Source organism: Haliaeetus leucocephalus, unplaced genomic scaffold (genome assembly GCF_000737465.1).
Source record: "Haliaeetus leucocephalus isolate CR32 unplaced genomic scaffold, Haliaeetus_leucocephalus-4.0 Scaffold2, whole genome shotgun sequence".
In the NCBI taxonomy this organism is placed as follows: domain Eukaryota; kingdom Metazoa; phylum Chordata; class Aves; order Accipitriformes; family Accipitridae; genus Haliaeetus; species Haliaeetus leucocephalus.
This window is the reverse complement of record NW_010972438.1, coordinates 12,931,709-12,950,276: the sequence shown is the minus strand read 5'-3', so window position 1 is coordinate 12,950,276 and position 18,568 is coordinate 12,931,709. Positions and strand designations below refer to the sequence as shown.

The following is an 18,568-nucleotide window of genomic DNA, read 5'->3' as shown; positions in this document are numbered from 1 at the left end:
TGTGCTTTGCGCACAAGGCTCTCCGGCTCCCCTGGAGTGGCTGGGAGCCTGTGGCTATTAAAAGTCGAGTGCTTTACCCTCCCGACGGCTCCTTCCCCGTGGAGTGCAGGGGGCTGGCAGGGTGGTGGCAAGCCCCTTGCCCTTACATTCCTGGCTTGGACTCACCAGCATCCCCTGGCCGGAGGCACCGTCTTCTGGGCAGCCTGCAACCAGGCTGTTTGGGGTGACATTGCTTCAAGCTGGCTGCGGATAGAAGCAGCAGCAGCAGCAGGATTTGCTGCAGAGCAGGTTCTCTGCAAAACTGCAGAAGGATGTTGCAACGTCAGAAGGGAGAAAGGCTTTTCTGTCCACTTGGGAAGGAAGGGGGATGGAGTCTGTAAGGGAAACAGAAGGGCTGAGAGGGTAGCCTGACAACGCACCGCCCAGTGGGTGTTAACTCTGAAACCTACTGACTGCATTGATGGCATTAAAGCCCATCTTGTTACCAGTCATTTCAACGTGTGCTGCTGTTGCAGTGCCAGGTCGCAGGTCTCATAGCTGAATCCTCTACCCACCTCCTGGCTGGATCAATCCGAGCTGTGGAAAACATCCCACTGCCCTGCCACCAGATTCCTCTGTGCTCTCCTTTTCTGTCTTTAGGGCTTTGGTCAAAGCAGCTATGAGATGCTGGTTTGGGGTTGGCTGCACATAGGGATTTACTCAAGTGTGTGCTCAGGGTGGTATTTTTGCCATGTGTTGCCCAGCCTGCCAGCCAAGGGGGGCGTCACAGGGGTTCTGGGGGAGGCTGCGTGGTATTCCCCTCTCATCGGCTGCCCCATGTTCCCCTTGCAGGACTGTCCCCAGATCCTGCCCTCCACCCAGATCTACATCCCCGTGGGCGTGGTGAAACCCATCACCCTGACGGCCAAGAACCTGCCCCAGCCGCAGTCCGGCCAGCGCAACTACGAGTGCATCTTCCACATCCCCGGCAGCACCACCCGTGTCACCGCCCTACGCTTCAACAGCACCAGCATCCAGTGCCAGAACACCTCGGTGAGTGCACGGCTCGCCTCGGCACGGGCTTCATTTGCTGCTCGTTCCTGCCCTGCCCCGGGACCTTCCCGGATCGTTGCACGGCCGGGTTTGCTCTCCTGCGGGCAGGTAACGGGGGTTTCTGGTGCTTGTGGGGTGCGAGGTGGGCTCCCCCCGCTTCCCCCAGGTGCACGGGGAGGCTGCTGCTCGGGGTCCTTCTGGATAGGATCAACGCCAGAGCCTCCCCGGGGGAGCCGCCAGGCTTTAGGAGCACTTCCAAGGAAATTGGCTTTGGAAAGCTGAAGAAAGTTGCCTGGGCCGGAGCCAGCTGGCCCGAACGTGCCGGATCCTTGCTTCCCCCTTCTCTCTGCCTGCTCTTGCTTCCCCCGACACCAAGCCATCCCACTTTACAGGCAGGATCGAGCTAACACCTTCTCCGTGTCCCGCTGCGCACACGCTCCCCCGCGTGCAGCTGTGCCCGCCAGCCCCACCAGTGCTTCCCCTCCTCCCTGGCTCCGACCGGCAGCTACCTCATCCCCCGGCCCCCTGCCCGTCCTCCATCCCGGCCCTGCTGGTGCGTCGCTCCCTGCCTCCCCGTCCTTGCTCCCTGCAGCTCTTGTCACTTAAGCTCTCTCCGGCAGGCAGCTCTGCCTGCTCTGTCCTCTCCGGTTGCCTTATCCCCGAGCGAGAGGGTGTTTTGCGGCCCCTCGGTGAGCTGTGTGTGTCCCTCGCTGCGCAGCGATCCTGTGCAGGGAGCACCAAGCCCACGAGCAAACCCACGCAGGGTGTTAATAGCCCCCCCGGGAGCTGGTGTTGCTCAGCTCCTCGGCTGCCCCGCTGGGCTCTGCGCTGACCTGCCCTCATCCGCAAGGAGCCGGCCCCTCCCTTCTCCCTCCCGTTTAATCCTTTTAAAATTTGTTTTCCATCACTCACACTGTGAAAGCTCATTTGCAGCCTAACACCAGCACTGATCCCTGCTCCCTTGTCCTTTGGTGGCATGAGTGACATTTAGAGGCCATTGAAGATGAGCCCTGGCTCCCTCCCTCCTCCTGTGCTCCCGGGGCTGCGGAGCCTTTGGGCAGGAGGAGCATCCCGAGTTGCCGTCTCCTGCCCTGGGCAGCAGTGCCGGGGGGATGCCGTGCTGCCGGGGCTCTTTCTCAGCGACACGTGGTTTACGAGGAGCAGAAATGCTCCCTGTCCTGAGCTGCCGGCTGGAAATGTTGTTGTTGGGTCTGTGCTTGCCCTGGAGGCGAATGCAAGCAGCGGCACAAGTGCAAGCTCCAGGGAGCAGCAGGACCAGAGCGGTGTCTGCAGGGCTCTGCTGCAAGAAGCCATTAGCGAGGCAGCTTAAGCAAAGGTTTGTTGTCTTGCTGCTGTGTTCGGGGAAAAAAAGAAGCCAGGTGGAGCACTGCCCAGTGGAGCTGGCTTGGCTGCTCATCCCTGGTGTTGATCATGACCTTCACCAGCGCTTCGTCACGCAGATCTGCCCCTGCACTCGGTCTTGCCTGTCGCCTGCATGACTTGGTGTTAGTGCTTCAAGGGGAACATGATGGATGTGTGCATGAAGACATCACGGTAGTGGGGGTCCCTTCTCTGGGGTCTCATTGCTGCTGATAGCTGAGCTTGGCTGCTCTGTCTCCATCGCAGCCACATGGGAGGTTTCTCGGGGGTCAGCCAAGCCACTCTTGTCCTGGCAGAAGGCCGATTATGTCAGGTACCTGCTTGGTCATCTGAGGGCTGTTCTGCAATGCGTCCATGCTGGCCCCACTGCCGGAGCACCTGTGGCTGGAAACGGGCTGGAGGAACCATTGCCCTGTTGCAGAGTGTGGGAGAAATGTGGCCTCTTTGTCCCAAACAGAGAGCCCAGCCTGCAAGGATCCCAGCCGGGTGCAGAACTGCATCAGCACCCGGGAGCCGAAACCGTGTCTGCCTGGGGCACGGGAAGTCCATGGAGGAAGCGGATGTTGGCTCGCAGACCTTCATCCCTTGCGGTGATTTGCTGGTCCCGAGCTTTGCAGGGACATCTTGTGAGCCCCGGCCTGGCCAGAGCCCCTCGGCCAGCCCAGCCTCCTGCCAGATCTCCTCTGCCTGCAGCTGGCAGAGCCGGCAGCTCCCTCTTGCCCAATTCTTTAGCGTGTGGTTTGGCTTAGCTCATTCAAAAGCAGTTTGGGACAGTGTGTGCTGCAGGATGCTCCCTATAGAGAAGTGCCGAGGCTGCATGGTGCTGGCAGCAGCAGGCTGATGGCTCCTGTGGGGTGTCAGGGGAGAGGTGTCTGCGCCAGAGCAGAGCCTTTACCTAACGGAGGTGGAGCTTGGAGAGGGGGTCTGAATCATTTGGACTCATTTCTCCCCAGTATGTTTCAATTTGGAAAGCAGGAGGGAGAGGCAGAAGTAAAAACCACTGCCTGCGTTTCCCAAGGGGTGCTGTGGCTGCCAGCACTGGTGTCATGAGCTGCACGGCCTCTGCAGCTCTTCTCCAGAGGGATAGGACAGCTTGAGGTGTGCCTGCCCACCCTATGGTCCCCATGCAGAGCTGAGGTGGTGACCGACACCTTCTCCTGGGCTGGCAGTGGTGGATGTTTGACTTGAAAATTGCCAGGGATGCCCTGAAAACAAAGCAAATTGGCCAGAGAGCACGTGGGGAGGCATTGCAGTCTGTGTGGGTGTGAAAGCGGACGGCAGCAGCTCCGTGGGGCCGTGGTCTCAGGCAGGAGACGTGGCTTTCAGGCGCAGGGTTACTTCACAGATGGAAGAAGAGAGTTTTGGCTTCAAAGAAGCTGTCTTGCTTTCAGGGTCTGCTTGCCTGCTTTAACGCTTGAGGGCATTTAGCCAGGCTGCTTTATGGTGTGGAGAATTCAGATTCACACTTCCATGATGCTTGTCTCCTCCTCATCTTTTTTTGCAGTCCGTCTGGCTGGTTGATAGCACTTCAGGCTCCTGCACAGTCACCCACCCATGACCCACTGGGTTCTTCCATTGTGATTCATCCTTTGGATTAGGATTTTGGGTTTTGCCTGGTGTGGAGGACACTGGGGAGTGAAGAAGTAGGGAAAGGATGACATCCTCCCAGCCAGCAAGTGAGGAATGGATGTCCTCTCCTTGGGAAGGCATTTAAGCACACTTTGTTTCCAGGAGTTCAATGGAATCTAAACAAGAGGTTAATTACTCTGTGGAATTAGGGATGCTTTCCTGAATCACGAGTGAATGGAAGGGATAATAAGTTAAGCCCGTTTAAAACTCTTTGTCTTTTGTTTAGTTTTAGTGCTTGTCAAACTCCAATGACTTGTTAGCACTTTGAAGAAAGGACATCTTGGTTAAATATTCAGCAGTCCATTCATTAAGGTTTGAGTGTCGACTATAAACATCATCTGAGACACCCAATAGATCTTCAGCAAACTCAAAGAAGACCAGGCCTGGTGTTCCCCATGCATCCCAGGGCAAAAACCAAGCAGGAAAAACCCTTTTCTGCCTCCTCACTTTGGTCTCTTTCTGCTCTTCAAAAGGAAAGCAGCCCTAAAGGTTTTCCATATGGTTTGTAAAGAAACAAAAAGGAAAGACAAGCCTAACTAAGAAAATTAAATTATTTGCCAGTAAACTACTTTTTTGTTAATTGGTGACTTTTACTCTTCTGGAGGCAGACATTTCCAGGCTTGTGTCTTGCGGTGGAGGATGGAGAAATGGTCATCTGTCTTAATGTGTGCAGGTAATGCCACTGAGTTTCATTTTCCAAACATCCCTGCCTTTGCCTGTTCTTTCCCATCTGCCATCTGTTAACAGGGCTCATTCTTCTGATTGCTGCAAAAAATAAACAATTTTGCTGTTGGAAAGTACCACAGTCCCGAATCTGCCCTACTGCTTGTAACATTGGACTTCATCTGATTTAGTCCTGGCCTTGGCAAAATGGCTACAGGTGTTCCTCGCTGCCAAGGATTTGGCTTTTTCTCTCCAGAATGTTCCTCTTAAGGCTGAAATAGCCCCAGAGCTGCCCTTTCCCTTTAAATGTAAAAATAGGAAGAACCTCTGATCTCCTTTCCACAAGCATTTGAGTTTGTCGTCTCAGCACTTTAAATTAAGCCTCACGCCTCAATTATTTCCCTTTCCTTTTAACCAGGGTCCCATGTGGTGAGGAGCAGCTGTGTCACCTCCCTGGCTCCCTTTTGGCTCCCTCCTCACTTGTCCCCCTGGCATGGGCAGCCCACCCTGCCCACCCATTTGGCTGCAGCTCCGGAGGTCTCTCCCCTCCGGCCAGGCTCGGGTCGGGATGTTCACCCAGGAGCGGCTTATTCCCGTGACAAAGTGATGTGGGTGCAGAGCAAGCCGGGCTGGCAGGGTGGGCACGCGAGTGGTACCCAGCATGGATGCTGAGGCGCCCAGCGCCAGGCGTGGGTGCTGGGAAGGCAGACAGGACCTGGTAGATTTACATTTTCCGGGTATTATTTTATTGCGTTGGAGCCTGGGTGTTGCTCTGACATATTCCCAGGGTCTCGGGTTCTCACTTACACCCTGCCGAATTTTGGGCAGGAGGAATCCAGGTGAAGGAAGTTGTATGTGATGGGGAGGAAAGGAGGAGATTTATGTGAAAAGAGCAAAAGGAGATCCAGAATCAGAGGCCAAGCGTTACCGTCAAGTTGTGCTGTTGTGTGGCTGATGGTATTTTACTAGGCCTAGAGTATATTTATAGAGGAACATAAATCATACACACATGCCCTGTTCTGAGCACCACACACCTCCGGTATACGTATCTCTAATTAACCAGCCATGGAGAGGGAAACAGGATCGGAGCCCACAACCCCAGCACCGTTCGCCAACAAAGCCGTGCTCTCCGTCCTAGTGGTGCCTACATTTATCTTTCCTGCAGCAGTGTTTAAAGTGAAAAGGGAGTATCAGGAGAGTTTGATAGGATCCAATTAAATTCCAGCAGATAAAATAATGATGAATTGCAGTTGAGCCCTGGCGAGACACGATGTACATTACTGCCGTCCCCGTAGTGCAGGGAAGAAGTTGAGGTCATCAACTACAGAAAAATAGGACACAGCTGCAGCCCAAGTGCTCCTCCAGAAATGTAGCCCAGGGGGGTGGTGCATGTGGGAGGGAAGGGGCTTGCAAGGGAAATTTGGATGGGTGGGTTTGCTCGCAGAGGAGCAGCCCCTCGGCTGCCTTCCTCGAGGCTGGGTTGTGCAGGTTGCGGCTGGCGTGGGAAGGATGCCCCGTGGCAAGGGGCTGCCCTGCCTCATCTGGGCTGGGAAGGGCTAGTGCCTTGACTAGTTGGCACGGCGCTTGCAGGAGCATCCTGAAGTGCATCTCAGTGCAGTCTGCCCCCACATTTGGGCTACCCCCTCGCTGGCTGTGGCTCTGTCCCGTGGGAGTGCGGCTCCCTGGAGGCACCTTCTTGGAGCGCTGAATCCCTCACCCCAAGGGGAGCTGCGCAGCTCTCGGTGCCCGTCGCTGCTAGCTGGTGGGTGAGCAGTGGGCTTGCTAGGACCAAATGTGAGACCTTCAGGGGAGGTGGCACCCACAGCCCTCACAGTGTGCTGGGCTGGTGGGCATCCCCCCGCATGGGGATGGGGTGAGCGTGAGAATCGGAGACATGAGAAGCACATGAGGTTGTTGGCTGTTACTTGGGAAGATGCCTGAGATAAGTTTTGGGTGAAGAGCCTCGAGAAAGGCTTAGTGAGGAGTCCTCTTGCTTGAACCACATCCCTGCAGAAGAAGACTTTGCTGAGAATAGCTGTATGCAGGTTGGTGGGACTGGCGTTTCATCTGTCAGCCCTTCCATGCTTGCCTTGTAGGCTCTTCCAGAGAGGGATGGAAAGGCTGGCCCGGTTAGTTAAGGAGCCAAGCAGCTCACATTTCTGTTGCTGACTCACTCGATGACATCTTTTCTCCCATCCCCTTCTGCGGACTGTGCCATGTGAGAACGCTCACTCTTTTGGGTGCTGCTGGTTTGCTCTCGGAGCTTGCGCCTGTCGTTTTTTGCTCCCAGAGCAAATGTCCCTTTCCCATAACTCGGCCTCGTGGCAGCTGCCGTGCCACATCATCCTTCGGCACAGCCGGGGAGTCCCGGGCACCTTTGTAGAGTGAAAGGTGGTCTGATCGCAGGACTGCCTGGGGAGGTGCATCCCCCCGCTCACACCCGCCCTGGCCTCCCCTCCCGTGTCTCATCCCAGATCGCTGCCAGCCACAGTGATTGATTAACCGGGAAGTTAATAACAGTTAAGTGTTTAATGGATGTTTAGCACCGTGTTAGCTAGAAACAGGGAGAAGCCAGCGTGATGGGACCTGCTGGCTGTCCATGGGCTCTTGTCTGGATTCCATGGGATGGACAGATTGGTAAGCAACCCCCTGCTTGATTCCTACTGGTTGTGGGGGATTCAGGGCTGGAAAGTGGCTGCTGCTTTGCTCGGCTGCTGTGGCCTGGATCCTGCCACCTCCCTGGCTGTGGCTGTGCCCATGGATGGAGAGGGCACCTTCCTGTGCACTCTATGGCAAGAGCAGCTGCGAGGAGGCCTTTTGAAAATGTCCTTCAAAATAAGGGGTGCTTTGGAAACTAGGGAGGGATCTGATGGATCTCGGCCATCCCAGGAGGCTGAGCCCTGAGCCCCTGCAGCCGCAGCTCCTGCCCGCACGCAGCCAAGCCATGACTTAGCTCCGGCGTCCTACAGGGACCAGTAATGGCATCCAAGCTGCGGACCCGCTGCCCGTCTCTGTAGGGCAGGTGAGAGGCTGCTGTCAGACACGCAGACGCCGAGGACACGTTTTTCATTGACATCTGTGTTCCCTTGGTGATCCCACGCCGCGAACGCCAGCTGGGGCGATGACTCCTGCTCCTGCCTGCCGCTTCCCTCCGCGCAGTCCTGTGCTCCTGGCTGCTCCCCACTGTCCGCTCCAGCTCCGTGCCGCAGCAAATTCAGCATCCTCAGCACGGTGTCCTTTCCCAGAGGGACACAGTCTCTTGTGCAGTTGCCCTGTTGCTGTCTTGGGGCTGGTGCATGAAGAGTTAATGCTCTCCCTCCCTCTCCCCCCTATTCTTCTTCCTCCAACCCACCTCCCAGAAGAACTAATTTTCAAAAGCAGCCGGGGCAGAGAGATGCAAATAAGTGTTTTGGACAGCTGCAGGCTGGATGCCTTCCCAAGATGCCAGAGCCCCAAATGAGACATGTCAGAGTACAAATTGAAAATGCCAATTTCACTTACGCTGCCACGTGGCTCGTCACAGCTAAATTCTGCTCCGGCGCCGCCACCGCCCTCCCCAGCACGTGCTCCCTCCTGCTGCCAGGGGATGGTCTCTGCTTGCTGCTGTGGGTCTGGACGGCTCCTCATCATGGTCCTGTTGGGGATTTCCCTGAGTGGCTGTAGGATAGGGGAAGGTGAACAAATCTGGACTCCCAGCCTGGTTCTGGCTCCATCTTCCCAGGCCTGATGACGGGAATGTTGCCGAGAGGCTCTGGTTGTAGATGGTGCGTGGTGGAGATGTGGCTGAAGGTCCTCTGAGCAAACATCGAGAGAGGTGCCATGTCTGAGAGTCTGCGTGGTGGGGGGAGATGGGGCTCCTCCTGTAGAGGGGAGATGGCGGTGGAGCTGTTGGGTGCTCAAGAAAGGGTTGAGTTTGCAGTTTGGGTGGGGTAGCTGCTGGACATAGGACCACTAGCCAAAAGCTGTGGAGGTGTAACCGAGAGCCAGGCTTGGCCTCTCGTTTGCACCTCGTAGGGTTGAGGGAGGGGTGCGTTGCTATAGCCATGTCTCACATCGGGTGTTTTGGTGCCATGTCTGATGCTGGACTGTGGCTGGTGATGCTGTCTGGTTGGGAGAGACTCAGCATGGAAGGGACCAGCTTTGATGGCGAGGTGAGAAGGACCCAAGCATCTCTTGCTTCCCACAGCCACCTGCGCGCACTGGCTTCCTTCGTGGGCTGTGTCCCTGCCTCCTGTGGAGGGCGTTGAGCAGAGCAGACCCACCGGAGTTGTCCCTGGTGCCGGCAGGGGACAAGTGTGCTCCGTGGGGCAGCAGCTGGGGCAGTGCTGGCGGAGGTGCTGAGGCCACCTCCTCCAGGTGCGGCACCGGGGCTGTGAAAGGTGACGCTTGGGCTGGCTGGAGGTGGTGGCAGGGCCATGGCCGGGTGAGCCGCTGCCGGCGCATCCGCCGCTCCCTAACAAACTCCAGCAACCCATGAATCATTCATTTAATCTCTCCTGACACGCCTGTCATTTTCTCGGGCGAGGAGCGGGGAATCTCTTGCCGAAGGAGGTCATTAGCTGTCAGGGACGGTTCCGACTGCCTTCCTGCCTCCGTATCGATTAAACCTCTCTGCCTGCATGCAGGGGCTGTGCAGGGAATATTGATGGGGCTGCTGGGACTGGGGCTCGGGTGTCGAGGCAGGGGAGAGGGGTTTGGATGGGGAGGAGGCACTGGCCAGGCTGGAAGGAGCAATGGAGGTGAGTATGTCCGGACAGCCGCGGGTGCTGGGGCCTGAGTTTGGGGCCCCCGAGAGCTGGGGGGCAGGATCCCCCAGTGTCACGTCCCTACGTGGGAGCTCGGGGGAGCAGGGTGGTGGTGCCAGTCCTGGAGTGGGGTACAGCCGACGGCTGAGCACGGTGTGGGGCTGGGAGTGGGGCCGCTGGGGGTGCGGGACGGAGGTGGTGTGCGGAAGGGAGGGTTGCTCTCCTGAGATCTTTCCAAGGGCTGGCGTGGCAGCAGGCTGGTGCCTGGCTCTGTCCCACCCATGGCCGTGTGGCTGCAGCTTTATGTCATTGTGTTATGGGTGATGGGGCTGGAGGGGACCGCGGGGGACATCCTCCCACCAGGTGTTGGGGCCGCCTCTACCAAATCTGCTTCTGCCATGTGCCCAGCCTGTCCTCCCCGAGCTTCACTAATGATGAGTGTGATCCCAAACATCCAACTGAGCGTCCCTGGAGTGGGGAGGACATGGGGGTGGGCTCGGGTGCCTGGCGGGGAGAAGTATGTGTGAGCCACAGAGACACCATCTGTTTCCTCCTCTCCCAGCAGCAGCAGCTTCAGACCTTTGGGTTAATGGGTTTTGGGTCTATTTAGAAAAACTCTGTTTTGCTAATTTATCTTTTTTTGCCAGTCTAGCCTACTGGTTTGCCTGTGCTTTGACCAGTGGCTGTTAGACCTGTCTGTTCCTAGCCAGCGAGTCTGAACCAGGCTCCTATCCCTCTCTTCTGGGTTGATGGGAGACATCCACGTAACTGGGTCATACGCCTCTCCGTGCCCCTCACCGGGACATTTCGCATCACCGATTAATGGGCTCTGCCTCCTTCTGTCCTCTCCTGCAGTATTTCTATGAAGGGAATGACATCAGTGACCTGCCAGTCAACTTGTCTGTGGTCTGGAATGGGAACTTCGTCATCGACAACCCCCAGAACATCCAGGGTGAGTGAGGGATGGGATGGGGGTGGGAAAGTAGCCCGGTGCCCCCCACAGCCTCCAGCCCACCCCTCTCCCCGTCCCTGACCGTGGTTTGCACCAGTGCCTTGGGGGAGGGAGCGATGCTCCGGCTGCATCAATCAGACGGGTGTCTAAACAAGAGGCTTTTCTCCAGGAAGCTTTGGGAGAAAGCCCAAAGCTCTGCCTTGCTGTTGAGTCCAGGGTGCTGGTGCCTCTTGTCCATGGGGGTTTGTCCCCCCGGGAGCTGCTGGCATGCACGCAGTGGGAGGGGGCGAGAGCAGGTGCCCTTCTCCCCAAAACCCTGTGCCCATGGGCTGGGGGAGCCGTGCTGACCCCTGCGCTCCTCCTGCCGTTGCAGCCCACCTGTACAAGTGCTCAGCCCTGCGGGAGAGCTGCGGTCTGTGCCTCAAAGCCGACCCACGCTTCGAGTGCGGCTGGTGCGTGTCGGAAAGGCGCTGCTCACTGCGGCAGCACTGCCTGGCCTACGAGAGCAGCTGGATGCATGCCAGCAGCGGCAACAGCCGCTGCACCGACCCCAAGATCACCAAGGTACACGGGGACGGATGGGCGGTGATGTCCGATGCCAGGGGACTGGGATGGGAGATAGAAGATGGGGATGGGGTCGGAGATGGGGGTGGGGATGGGGCTCTCTGGTGGCACTTCACAGCAGCTGGATCTACTCCGTGTTTAGGACTGAGCATCTCTTGTCGCCACTTTCATTTCCAAGGCTGAAATCCTCTGTCCACCACCCCTGTGCACTGGGCTTTCTGGCCCGTCTCCAAGATTCCTACCACTCCTGCACGTGACTGGAGGATCCTGGGAAAGCTGTGGCTCTAGGTTGCTCCTCCTCGTATTGCCATGCTCGCCGGGGCCAGTAGTTCATCATCATCCCCCTTCCCTGACAGCTTTTATGACCTTTGCTTAATAAGATTGTGTATATTGATGTTCACGTGCCTGTCAGGCTGGGCTCCAAGTGCACGAGTTGGGACTGGTGGATATTTCTGCTGGATACCTTCTGTTTAGCTGCAGCTGGCCGGGCCTTGCCAGTGTTAATTACTGGAGTCTTAGCACAGGATCTGATCTGTTTGGGTTTCAGTGTCTTATCTGATGGAAGCTGGAAATGAGAGTCATGCCTTTTCCCCGTGCCTCTTGCAGGGTACCACTACTGCAGTGTGCTGGGCGGCAGCCATGCGGGGAGAGGGGCTGCCCCCTCACTGGGCATGTCCCTGCCTGCAAAGAGCCCTGCCTGTGAGAAGTACTGCGTGGAAAGAGTTGCCTGGGGCTGGCAGAGTGCTGGCAGGAGAAGGGATCCATTCCTGGGGGAGTGGGGTCGAGCGCCAGAGCCTGTATCCCCACAAGGAGGTCGGCTGTTGTGTGGGGGGCTGCAGGGCTCCCCATCCCTGATGGCTTCCCACCGTGCTCAGGCTGAACTTCCAAAGCTGGACCGCTGGGGATGGTGGGACTGGAGACTGAAGTGGTTGGGTCGTGCCTGGGGTGGCCTTGCTGTAGGCTGTGCCCTGTCCTCTTGTGCTTGCATGGCTAGGGCTGCAGGCATCCGCGCACACACTGCTCACAGCAGCTTCCCAGCACCTGGTGGTCTCCAGCCTTGGTAGCAGCTCTTCTGCCCTGAATCACGATGAAATTTTGCAGTAATTGCAGGTGCAGCAGAAACAGATCTGTTAGCAGGTGGGCTTGACCTTGGCGCTGCTCTGTGTTAGCGCTCTGGGAGCTGGTGGTCGGTGTGGATGTGTGTAGCTATCGGTGTGGTGCTCCTCCGGCAGCCTGCCTGCTGCTTCCCACAACCCCTGTCCCACACCCCGGGCTGTGGGCAGGCTTGGAAATGGTCCAGAGAGCAGCCAGGTGCAGAGAGGGCAGCATGGGGTGGTGCGGGAAAAGAGTCTCCTACAGTGATTTCAGGAGAACCTGGAGCCTCCTTCCTGCCCAGCCTACTGGGGTGCAGGTGTCTTCATGGGTGGTGGGACTGGGCTGGGAGGTGACCATGATTCTTCACCCTTGGAGCAAAGAATCACTTACCTGTTGCTCGGTGTTGGGGACGAGGCCCCTCCAAACCTCTGTGGGGTCCTGCCCAGTGCTGGCTGTGACCCTCAGAGCGATATCCCTTCCCCTGGGAATGGGGAACCGTGAGCCCAGTGCTTGTGCCCACCAGAGCCCTTTGCTTGTTGATGTAAAAGGACCCTGTGTAACAAATTAGCAGAAAAGTGGCTGTGTTTGTCAGGGCCAGGGGTTTGGAGGTGGAGGGGGGAAAGGGGAGGCTCGAGCAGCCCCTGCTCTTCTCGTCAGCTCCCTCCTCCCGCACACCTTGTTTAGCCATGACCTCCCTGCACTGGGTGGCCAACAATGTCATTTCATTCCCGGACTCATTTCTCCCCGAACGTGTGGCCCTTGTCAGCTTTGCTGCAGAGGAGGAGGAATCGAACATGCTGGAGCAGCTTTTAACACTCATTCAGAAACACCAAACAAACAGCTGCTTCTTGCCAGCTGCCCCAGCGGAACTCGATTTAGGGGGAAGACCGAACGTGATGCTGGCTGCAGCTGCCATAACAAGCTCCGATCCCAGACTTGGGCAGGGGTTGAGCTGGGTTTAGGCAAACAGCAGTTCCCCACAGCCCTGGAGGGTTTTGTTGCCGTGTAAATTGTGAGTCGTGGCTGCCTCGGCGGGAGTTGGGGTCCCAGGCACTGGTCCCAGCTCTGACGCTGTCCTGGGACAAGTCCCGCAGGCTGCCTGTGTGCAGGGTGGACCGACTGCCCCCATTCGTGTGTGCTGAAGGTGATCAGCCCCGTGTGAATCCAGAGAACGGCCGTTAACCCCAGAGGCGATGGCTGCGGCAGGGCTGTGCAGAAACAGCCCCTGGCTCCGTGTGGTCCATAGGGGCTGGGGATATGGCCAATGTCCGCTGCTGCACGTTTCCCACCCTCCACTCGCCCGCCTTTCCTCACTGCGCGGGTGATGTGCAGGAGCGAGCCCTGCACCAGGAGGAGGAAAAGGAGGAGGAGGAGGAGACTCCAGCTGGCTCAGGCCCCAGGGTTGGAGCCGCCGAGATTTGCCAGGAATGCAAAGAGCTCGCACGTGCTTGGTCGCAGCGTGAGCATGGCTGTAGCTTGAGCCTGTCCAGGCGCTGGGCTTAGTGTTGGCAGAGATGCCTCCCGGTGCTAGAGGGGGATCTCTGCCAGTGCCGCAGGAGTGTGAGCAGAGGAGGGAAGCACCTGCAACAAAATGGTCCCTTTTCCTGGGTCAGGATGCACCATCCTCCTGGACTGACCCAGCCTACATTACTCTCTCCCTCACGGGCTGCCTGCAGCTGCCTTTTCCCCTGCTCTGTCTCAGTATCACCGGGGACCCAACCCGGTCCCAGCCAGGGCGCACAGCCCTGCCATTCATCCCAGTTAGTGCTGCAGGTGGGTGCTGGGCCCTGGGGCTGGCGGGCGCTGATGTAAAACTGCCTGTAATTGCCTGGTTGGAGGCAGCGGTGGGCCCGCGCCTCCGTTCATCCCTCATCCCACCGCCGTCTGTCAGGCCACACCTGCTCACTTTATTGGGCATCATCCTGGTAAATGAGGCACAGCACCGGGGTGAGGTCCCCTCCCTTCCTAGCCGGCCTCAGCACAGGGTTTGCCAGCAGAGAGAAATACTTTTCCCCCACGCCTGTCGTGCAGGGACCTGTTAGAGATGCTTTGTCCTTTGAGGAGATCTTGGACATGGGCACCTCATCCCTCGGTATGTGGGACCTGGCCAAAAGCCAGGCAGATCCACATGCTTCCTCATCGGCTCAGCTGGAGCTGTGGCTGACGCTGCCCTGTCTCCTCCCCATCCATGTCCTTGTCACCTGCGAGGTAGCTCTGTCTGTAGCAGGGTGTCCAAATCCCAACCCTCTGCTTGGACACATCTGGCATCTCCTGGCTTGTTCCTGGGGGGATTTGTGGCTGCGGCTGTCATTCGGGAGGTCTTTCCCACTCTGTGGGCTCCTTACAGATGCGCTGGCATTTATCATCACCCATCTGCTCCTCGCTGCTCTTAGGGGAGTAACACACACCCTGCGGCTGCCCGGGCTGCAGCCTGCCTGAGCGAGGTGTCCCTGCGGCTCTTCTCCCTTGGCTGACGGGCCGTGCTCTCTCCTAGCTGTCCCCTGAGACCGGCCCCAGGCAAGGGGGGACCCGTCTGACCATCACCGGTGAGAACCTGGGCCTGAAGTTTGAAGATGTTCGCTGGGGCGTTCGAGTCGGCAAAGTGATGTGCATCCCCATCGAGAGCGAGTACATCAGCGCTGAGCAGTAAGTGCCTGGTGAGGGGTAGGCGTGCTCCAGATCACCTTGCTAGGTTGGGGACGGGGGTGCTGGTGTTCAAATGCTGCCCATGGCTGCGGAAGAGAGGGAGGTGACTGGGCTGAACTGGGAGAGAAGTACCTGATGGTTGTGGTTGCTCTGGGAGGAGCCCAAAGGCTTTGGGGGAGCTCCCCCAGGGCTGGCAGTGCCAACAGCCACCACCTTGGTTTCTCATGAACCTGCTGGCACCTGAGACCTTTACTTGGTATCAGATCTGTCCATTCCTGAAGCTGGTTCCCACCAAGGCACAGGGAGCGTCTCGGTGCTGGGACACTGAGAGCTTCTTCCCCGCATCCCTTAGGATCGTGTGTGAAATCGGAGATGCCAGCCCGAGCAAGGTCCATGAGGCGCGGGTAGAAGTGTGCATCCGTGACTGCTCACCCAGCTACAGGGCCACGTCCCCCAAGAGCTTCACCTTCGTGGTAAGTCCCGTTCTCGGGGACAAGTCTGGCACCATGGGAGGGAGGTGATGCCGGGCAGTTTTGGGTGGTTTTCCAGGCGAGTCGGAAAATCGGCTGTCATTTCCCCGGGGGGCAGGTGGGGATGCTCTGGGCAGGCATTGGGTCACGCTGGTTGAATTTCTCCAAGACGGCCACTGCTCTGCCTCCCCGCGGTCCTGCTGGCACTGCCAGCCCTTAGCACCATGCCCTGCCACTGTCCCACATGTCCCTCTCCTCTGTGGCCCTGTCACCTGCTCGGGGCTGCCTGGGGACACGGGTTTCGGTCCCCAGCCTGTCTGACACCAGGGATACTCTTTTCCTTTGGCAGACTCCCACTTTCTCCCGCGTGGTCCCAGCCCGGGGTCCTCTCTCTGGCGGCACCTGGATCGCCATCGAAGGCAGCCACCTCAATGCCGGCAGCAACGTCTCTGTGACCATTGGAGGACGGCCTTGTGCTTTTTCGTGGTGAGGGGCACAGAGGGTGGTGGAGGATGGGCACCGGGCACCTCCGGAGGCAGCGGGACCCCCTGGTAGAGCAGCAGCCAGGAGCCCCTGCTGGGGAGCCAGGAGGGATCCCGGGAGCCAAACCCCATGGGCGGCCGGAGGCGTCTCCCCCCAAAACCTCTGTGTGTCAGAGGCTGCAGGAAGAGCAGATTTTTCTCTAAAAGCACAAAGCCCTGAGGCATGAAGTGGATAATTTTTAGATTAGGGATGATAATGGAGCGGCTCTTTAAATATTTTCCTGCGGTAATTACTGGTTATCAGCCCTAATCGCTGCTGTTTGCAGCAGCCGCGCGATGGGAACGCTCAGGAGCTGCTCAGCCTTTCCCGGCTGCCTTTTGTTTCAGTTCTTGGTTTTATTTTCTTTTTTTTCCTCCTTTTTCTCTTCACCCCCGCCCCGGCAGTTTCAGAAGGGGAGAAAGGCAGGGGCCTCATGGGCAGCATCGGCCGCCTCCGGCCGCCCTCGCCTCCCCGCTGCCCGGGCACTGACGGGTTGCGCGTTTCTGCCCCAGGAGAAGCGCCCGCGAGATCCGGTGCAGGACCCCCCCTGGTCACACCCCCGGCGGCTCTCCCATCCTCATCAACATCAACCGGGCAGAGCTGAGCAACCCGGAGGTGAAGTACAACTACACGGAGGACCCCACCATCCAGAAGATCGATCCCGAGTGGAGCATCAACAGGTGAATTGTTGGAGCTTCTGGGACGTGTGGGGGACTGTTTTCCGCATGGGTCCCCCTGCTCCCTGATGGGTACGTCTCAGTACTGCTGTGATAGCCGCCGGGCCGTGCTCCAGAGATGTGGTGAGAGGAGTGTGAGCAATGGCTTGGCACCGAGGCCCTGCTAACTCCTGGCCTGCAGTGCTTAGCCTGGCAGGGGGCAAGAGCAAAGAGTGCTTTGGATCTGCGTAATTTCAGCTTGACATTTGGCGGCGGCAAATAAAATTAAAATATTTCCCATCGGGGGATTTTTTGAAATGTTTACATATTTTTCTAAAAGGTTTGAATTGGCTGGAGAGGAGGCGAAGGAATCCATTAAGAGCTAGTGCCAAGGGAAACCTTCCCCAGGGTGTTGATGAGGAGCGAGCTCCCCAGGGGTATGGCCGAGCTTTCCAGGACTGCAGGGTTTTTAACACCAAGCCGTGGAGAAAACCCAGCAGGGCTCAGCCTGCCCTGGACCCGCTGCCTGCGTGGTGGAGAAGGGGGTAGCAGAAAGGACCTCCTCCTTGGGATGCTTTTCCATTGCGGATACCTGGTCTCCTTTCGCTTGGGAGCTGCCTTCAGACCCCAAACCCAGACACAGGGTGGGATGTTAGTGTTAATTATCAGGTTTTATATCTCTAGTTGGCCCCTGGGTCAGCTGAGATGATTTGGCAGTGGTACATGCTGGATCCTGCCAGCCATGGTGACATTTGGATGGGATACGAGGTCCTGGGGGCATTGTGGCTCACCCAGGCTGGGGCAGATGGGCATCTGGCTGGTGAGGATGGGTGCTGCCCTCCCAGAAGTGGGGACCCTGTGCCAAGCTGCCTTTCTTAACCCATTGTCTCCATAGCGGTGGGACGCTGCTGACCGTGACCGGCACCAACCTGGCCACCATCAAAGAGCCCAGGATCCGGGCCAAGTACTGCAGCTCTGAAAGAGAGAACGTAAGTGGTGCTGGTTGGGGCTGGGGGCAGAGCACAAGGAGGAGGGATGCCATCCCTCTGCAACGCAGGGCAGAAAGCGCATCCCTTGCTCATCAGGTGTGATGACATGGGAGGACTGAGGTCCAGGGGCTGCCACCCAAACAGAGGCACTGATCTCCCTACAAAGCCTCTGGCCAGATGCTGCCAGGAGAGGACTGAGATCTGAGTGTGTGCAAAACTGGTGGGAGGTTTGTGGGATGTCTGCAGGATAGTGACAGGAAGAGCCCATCCCCAGCGAGCTCCCACCTGCCACCCCTCGCACATCCATTGAAGACAGGAGTCTCTCTGCCCCAGGGCGGGATGTGGCACCTGTTGATGTAACAGCACAGGACAGGACATCCCAAGCCTAAACCTCCTGTCCAGAGCCACTGCTTGCAGGAGATTCTTATGGGGTCTGATAGTGACCTCCCTGTCGGGAGCTGGGTCTGACCTCGGTCCGTGCCTCCTGCAGAACTGCACTGTCTACAATGACACCACCATGGTCTGCTACGCGCCCTCCATCGACAACCCTGTGCAGAGCCCTCCGGAGGTCGGTGACCGCCCAGATGAGATCGGCTTCATCATGGATAACGTCCAGGCCCTGTTAATCATCAACACCACCAACTTCGTCTACTATCCGGACCCTGTCTTCGAGCCGCTTAGCCCCACGGGGATGCTGGAGCTGAAGCCCAGCTCTCCCCTCATCCTCAAGGTAAGGCAGTGTGCCCCTGGGGGCAGAGGGATAGGGACATGTCCCTCTGTGGAGGTGGCTTTTTGTCTCTCCTGGGGCTAAGTCCTACACTGCGAGAGCACAACTTGCTTTATGTTGTTTTTTTTAAAGCATTCCCCATTGCACGAGAACTGACAATCTCATTCCTTGTTCCCTCAAAGGGCAGGAACCTGCTCCCGCCAGCTGCTGGTAACTCCCGCCTGAACTACACGGTGCTGATCGGAGACACTCCCTGCACCCTGACCGTCTCGGAGACCCAGCTCCTCTGCGAGTCCCCCAACCTCACCGGCCAGCACAAAGTCACGGTAAATGCTGACACCGGTACCTTTGCTTCTCATGTCCCATGTGTCACAGGGGTTCATTCTTTATCCTGGCACTGGCCCTGCTGTGTGCTCATCCTCAGCTGAGGACCGGATAGCCAGTGCACGTGCAGGAGCATCCCCAGGAGCTATCTTCCTGTTCCCTGGGCATTGCTCT

The 18,568-nt window shown here is 57.8% G+C and overlaps 1 protein-coding gene across 2 annotated transcripts in view; it reads left to right on the top strand.

Moving 5' to 3' along the window:
* PLXNA1 (plexin A1) overlaps positions 1-18,568 on the top strand; it is a 105,481-nt gene that overhangs the window by 57,991 nt on the left and 28,922 nt on the right. For both annotated transcript variants that reach the window (XM_010571769.1, XM_010571760.1), the window contains exons 9-18: positions 832-1,032; positions 10,305-10,401; positions 10,775-10,965; positions 14,555-14,706; positions 15,059-15,179; positions 15,526-15,662; positions 16,211-16,378; positions 17,250-17,343; positions 17,834-18,073; positions 18,253-18,396. In XM_010571769.1, the coding sequence (XP_010570071.1) occupies positions 832-1,032; positions 10,305-10,401; positions 10,775-10,965; positions 14,555-14,706; positions 15,059-15,179; positions 15,526-15,662; positions 16,211-16,378; positions 17,250-17,343; positions 17,834-18,073; positions 18,253-18,396 (1,545 nt within the window). The remainder of the gene's footprint in view (positions 1-831; positions 1,033-10,304; positions 10,402-10,774; positions 10,966-14,554; positions 14,707-15,058; positions 15,180-15,525; positions 15,663-16,210; positions 16,379-17,249; positions 17,344-17,833; positions 18,074-18,252; positions 18,397-18,568) is intronic.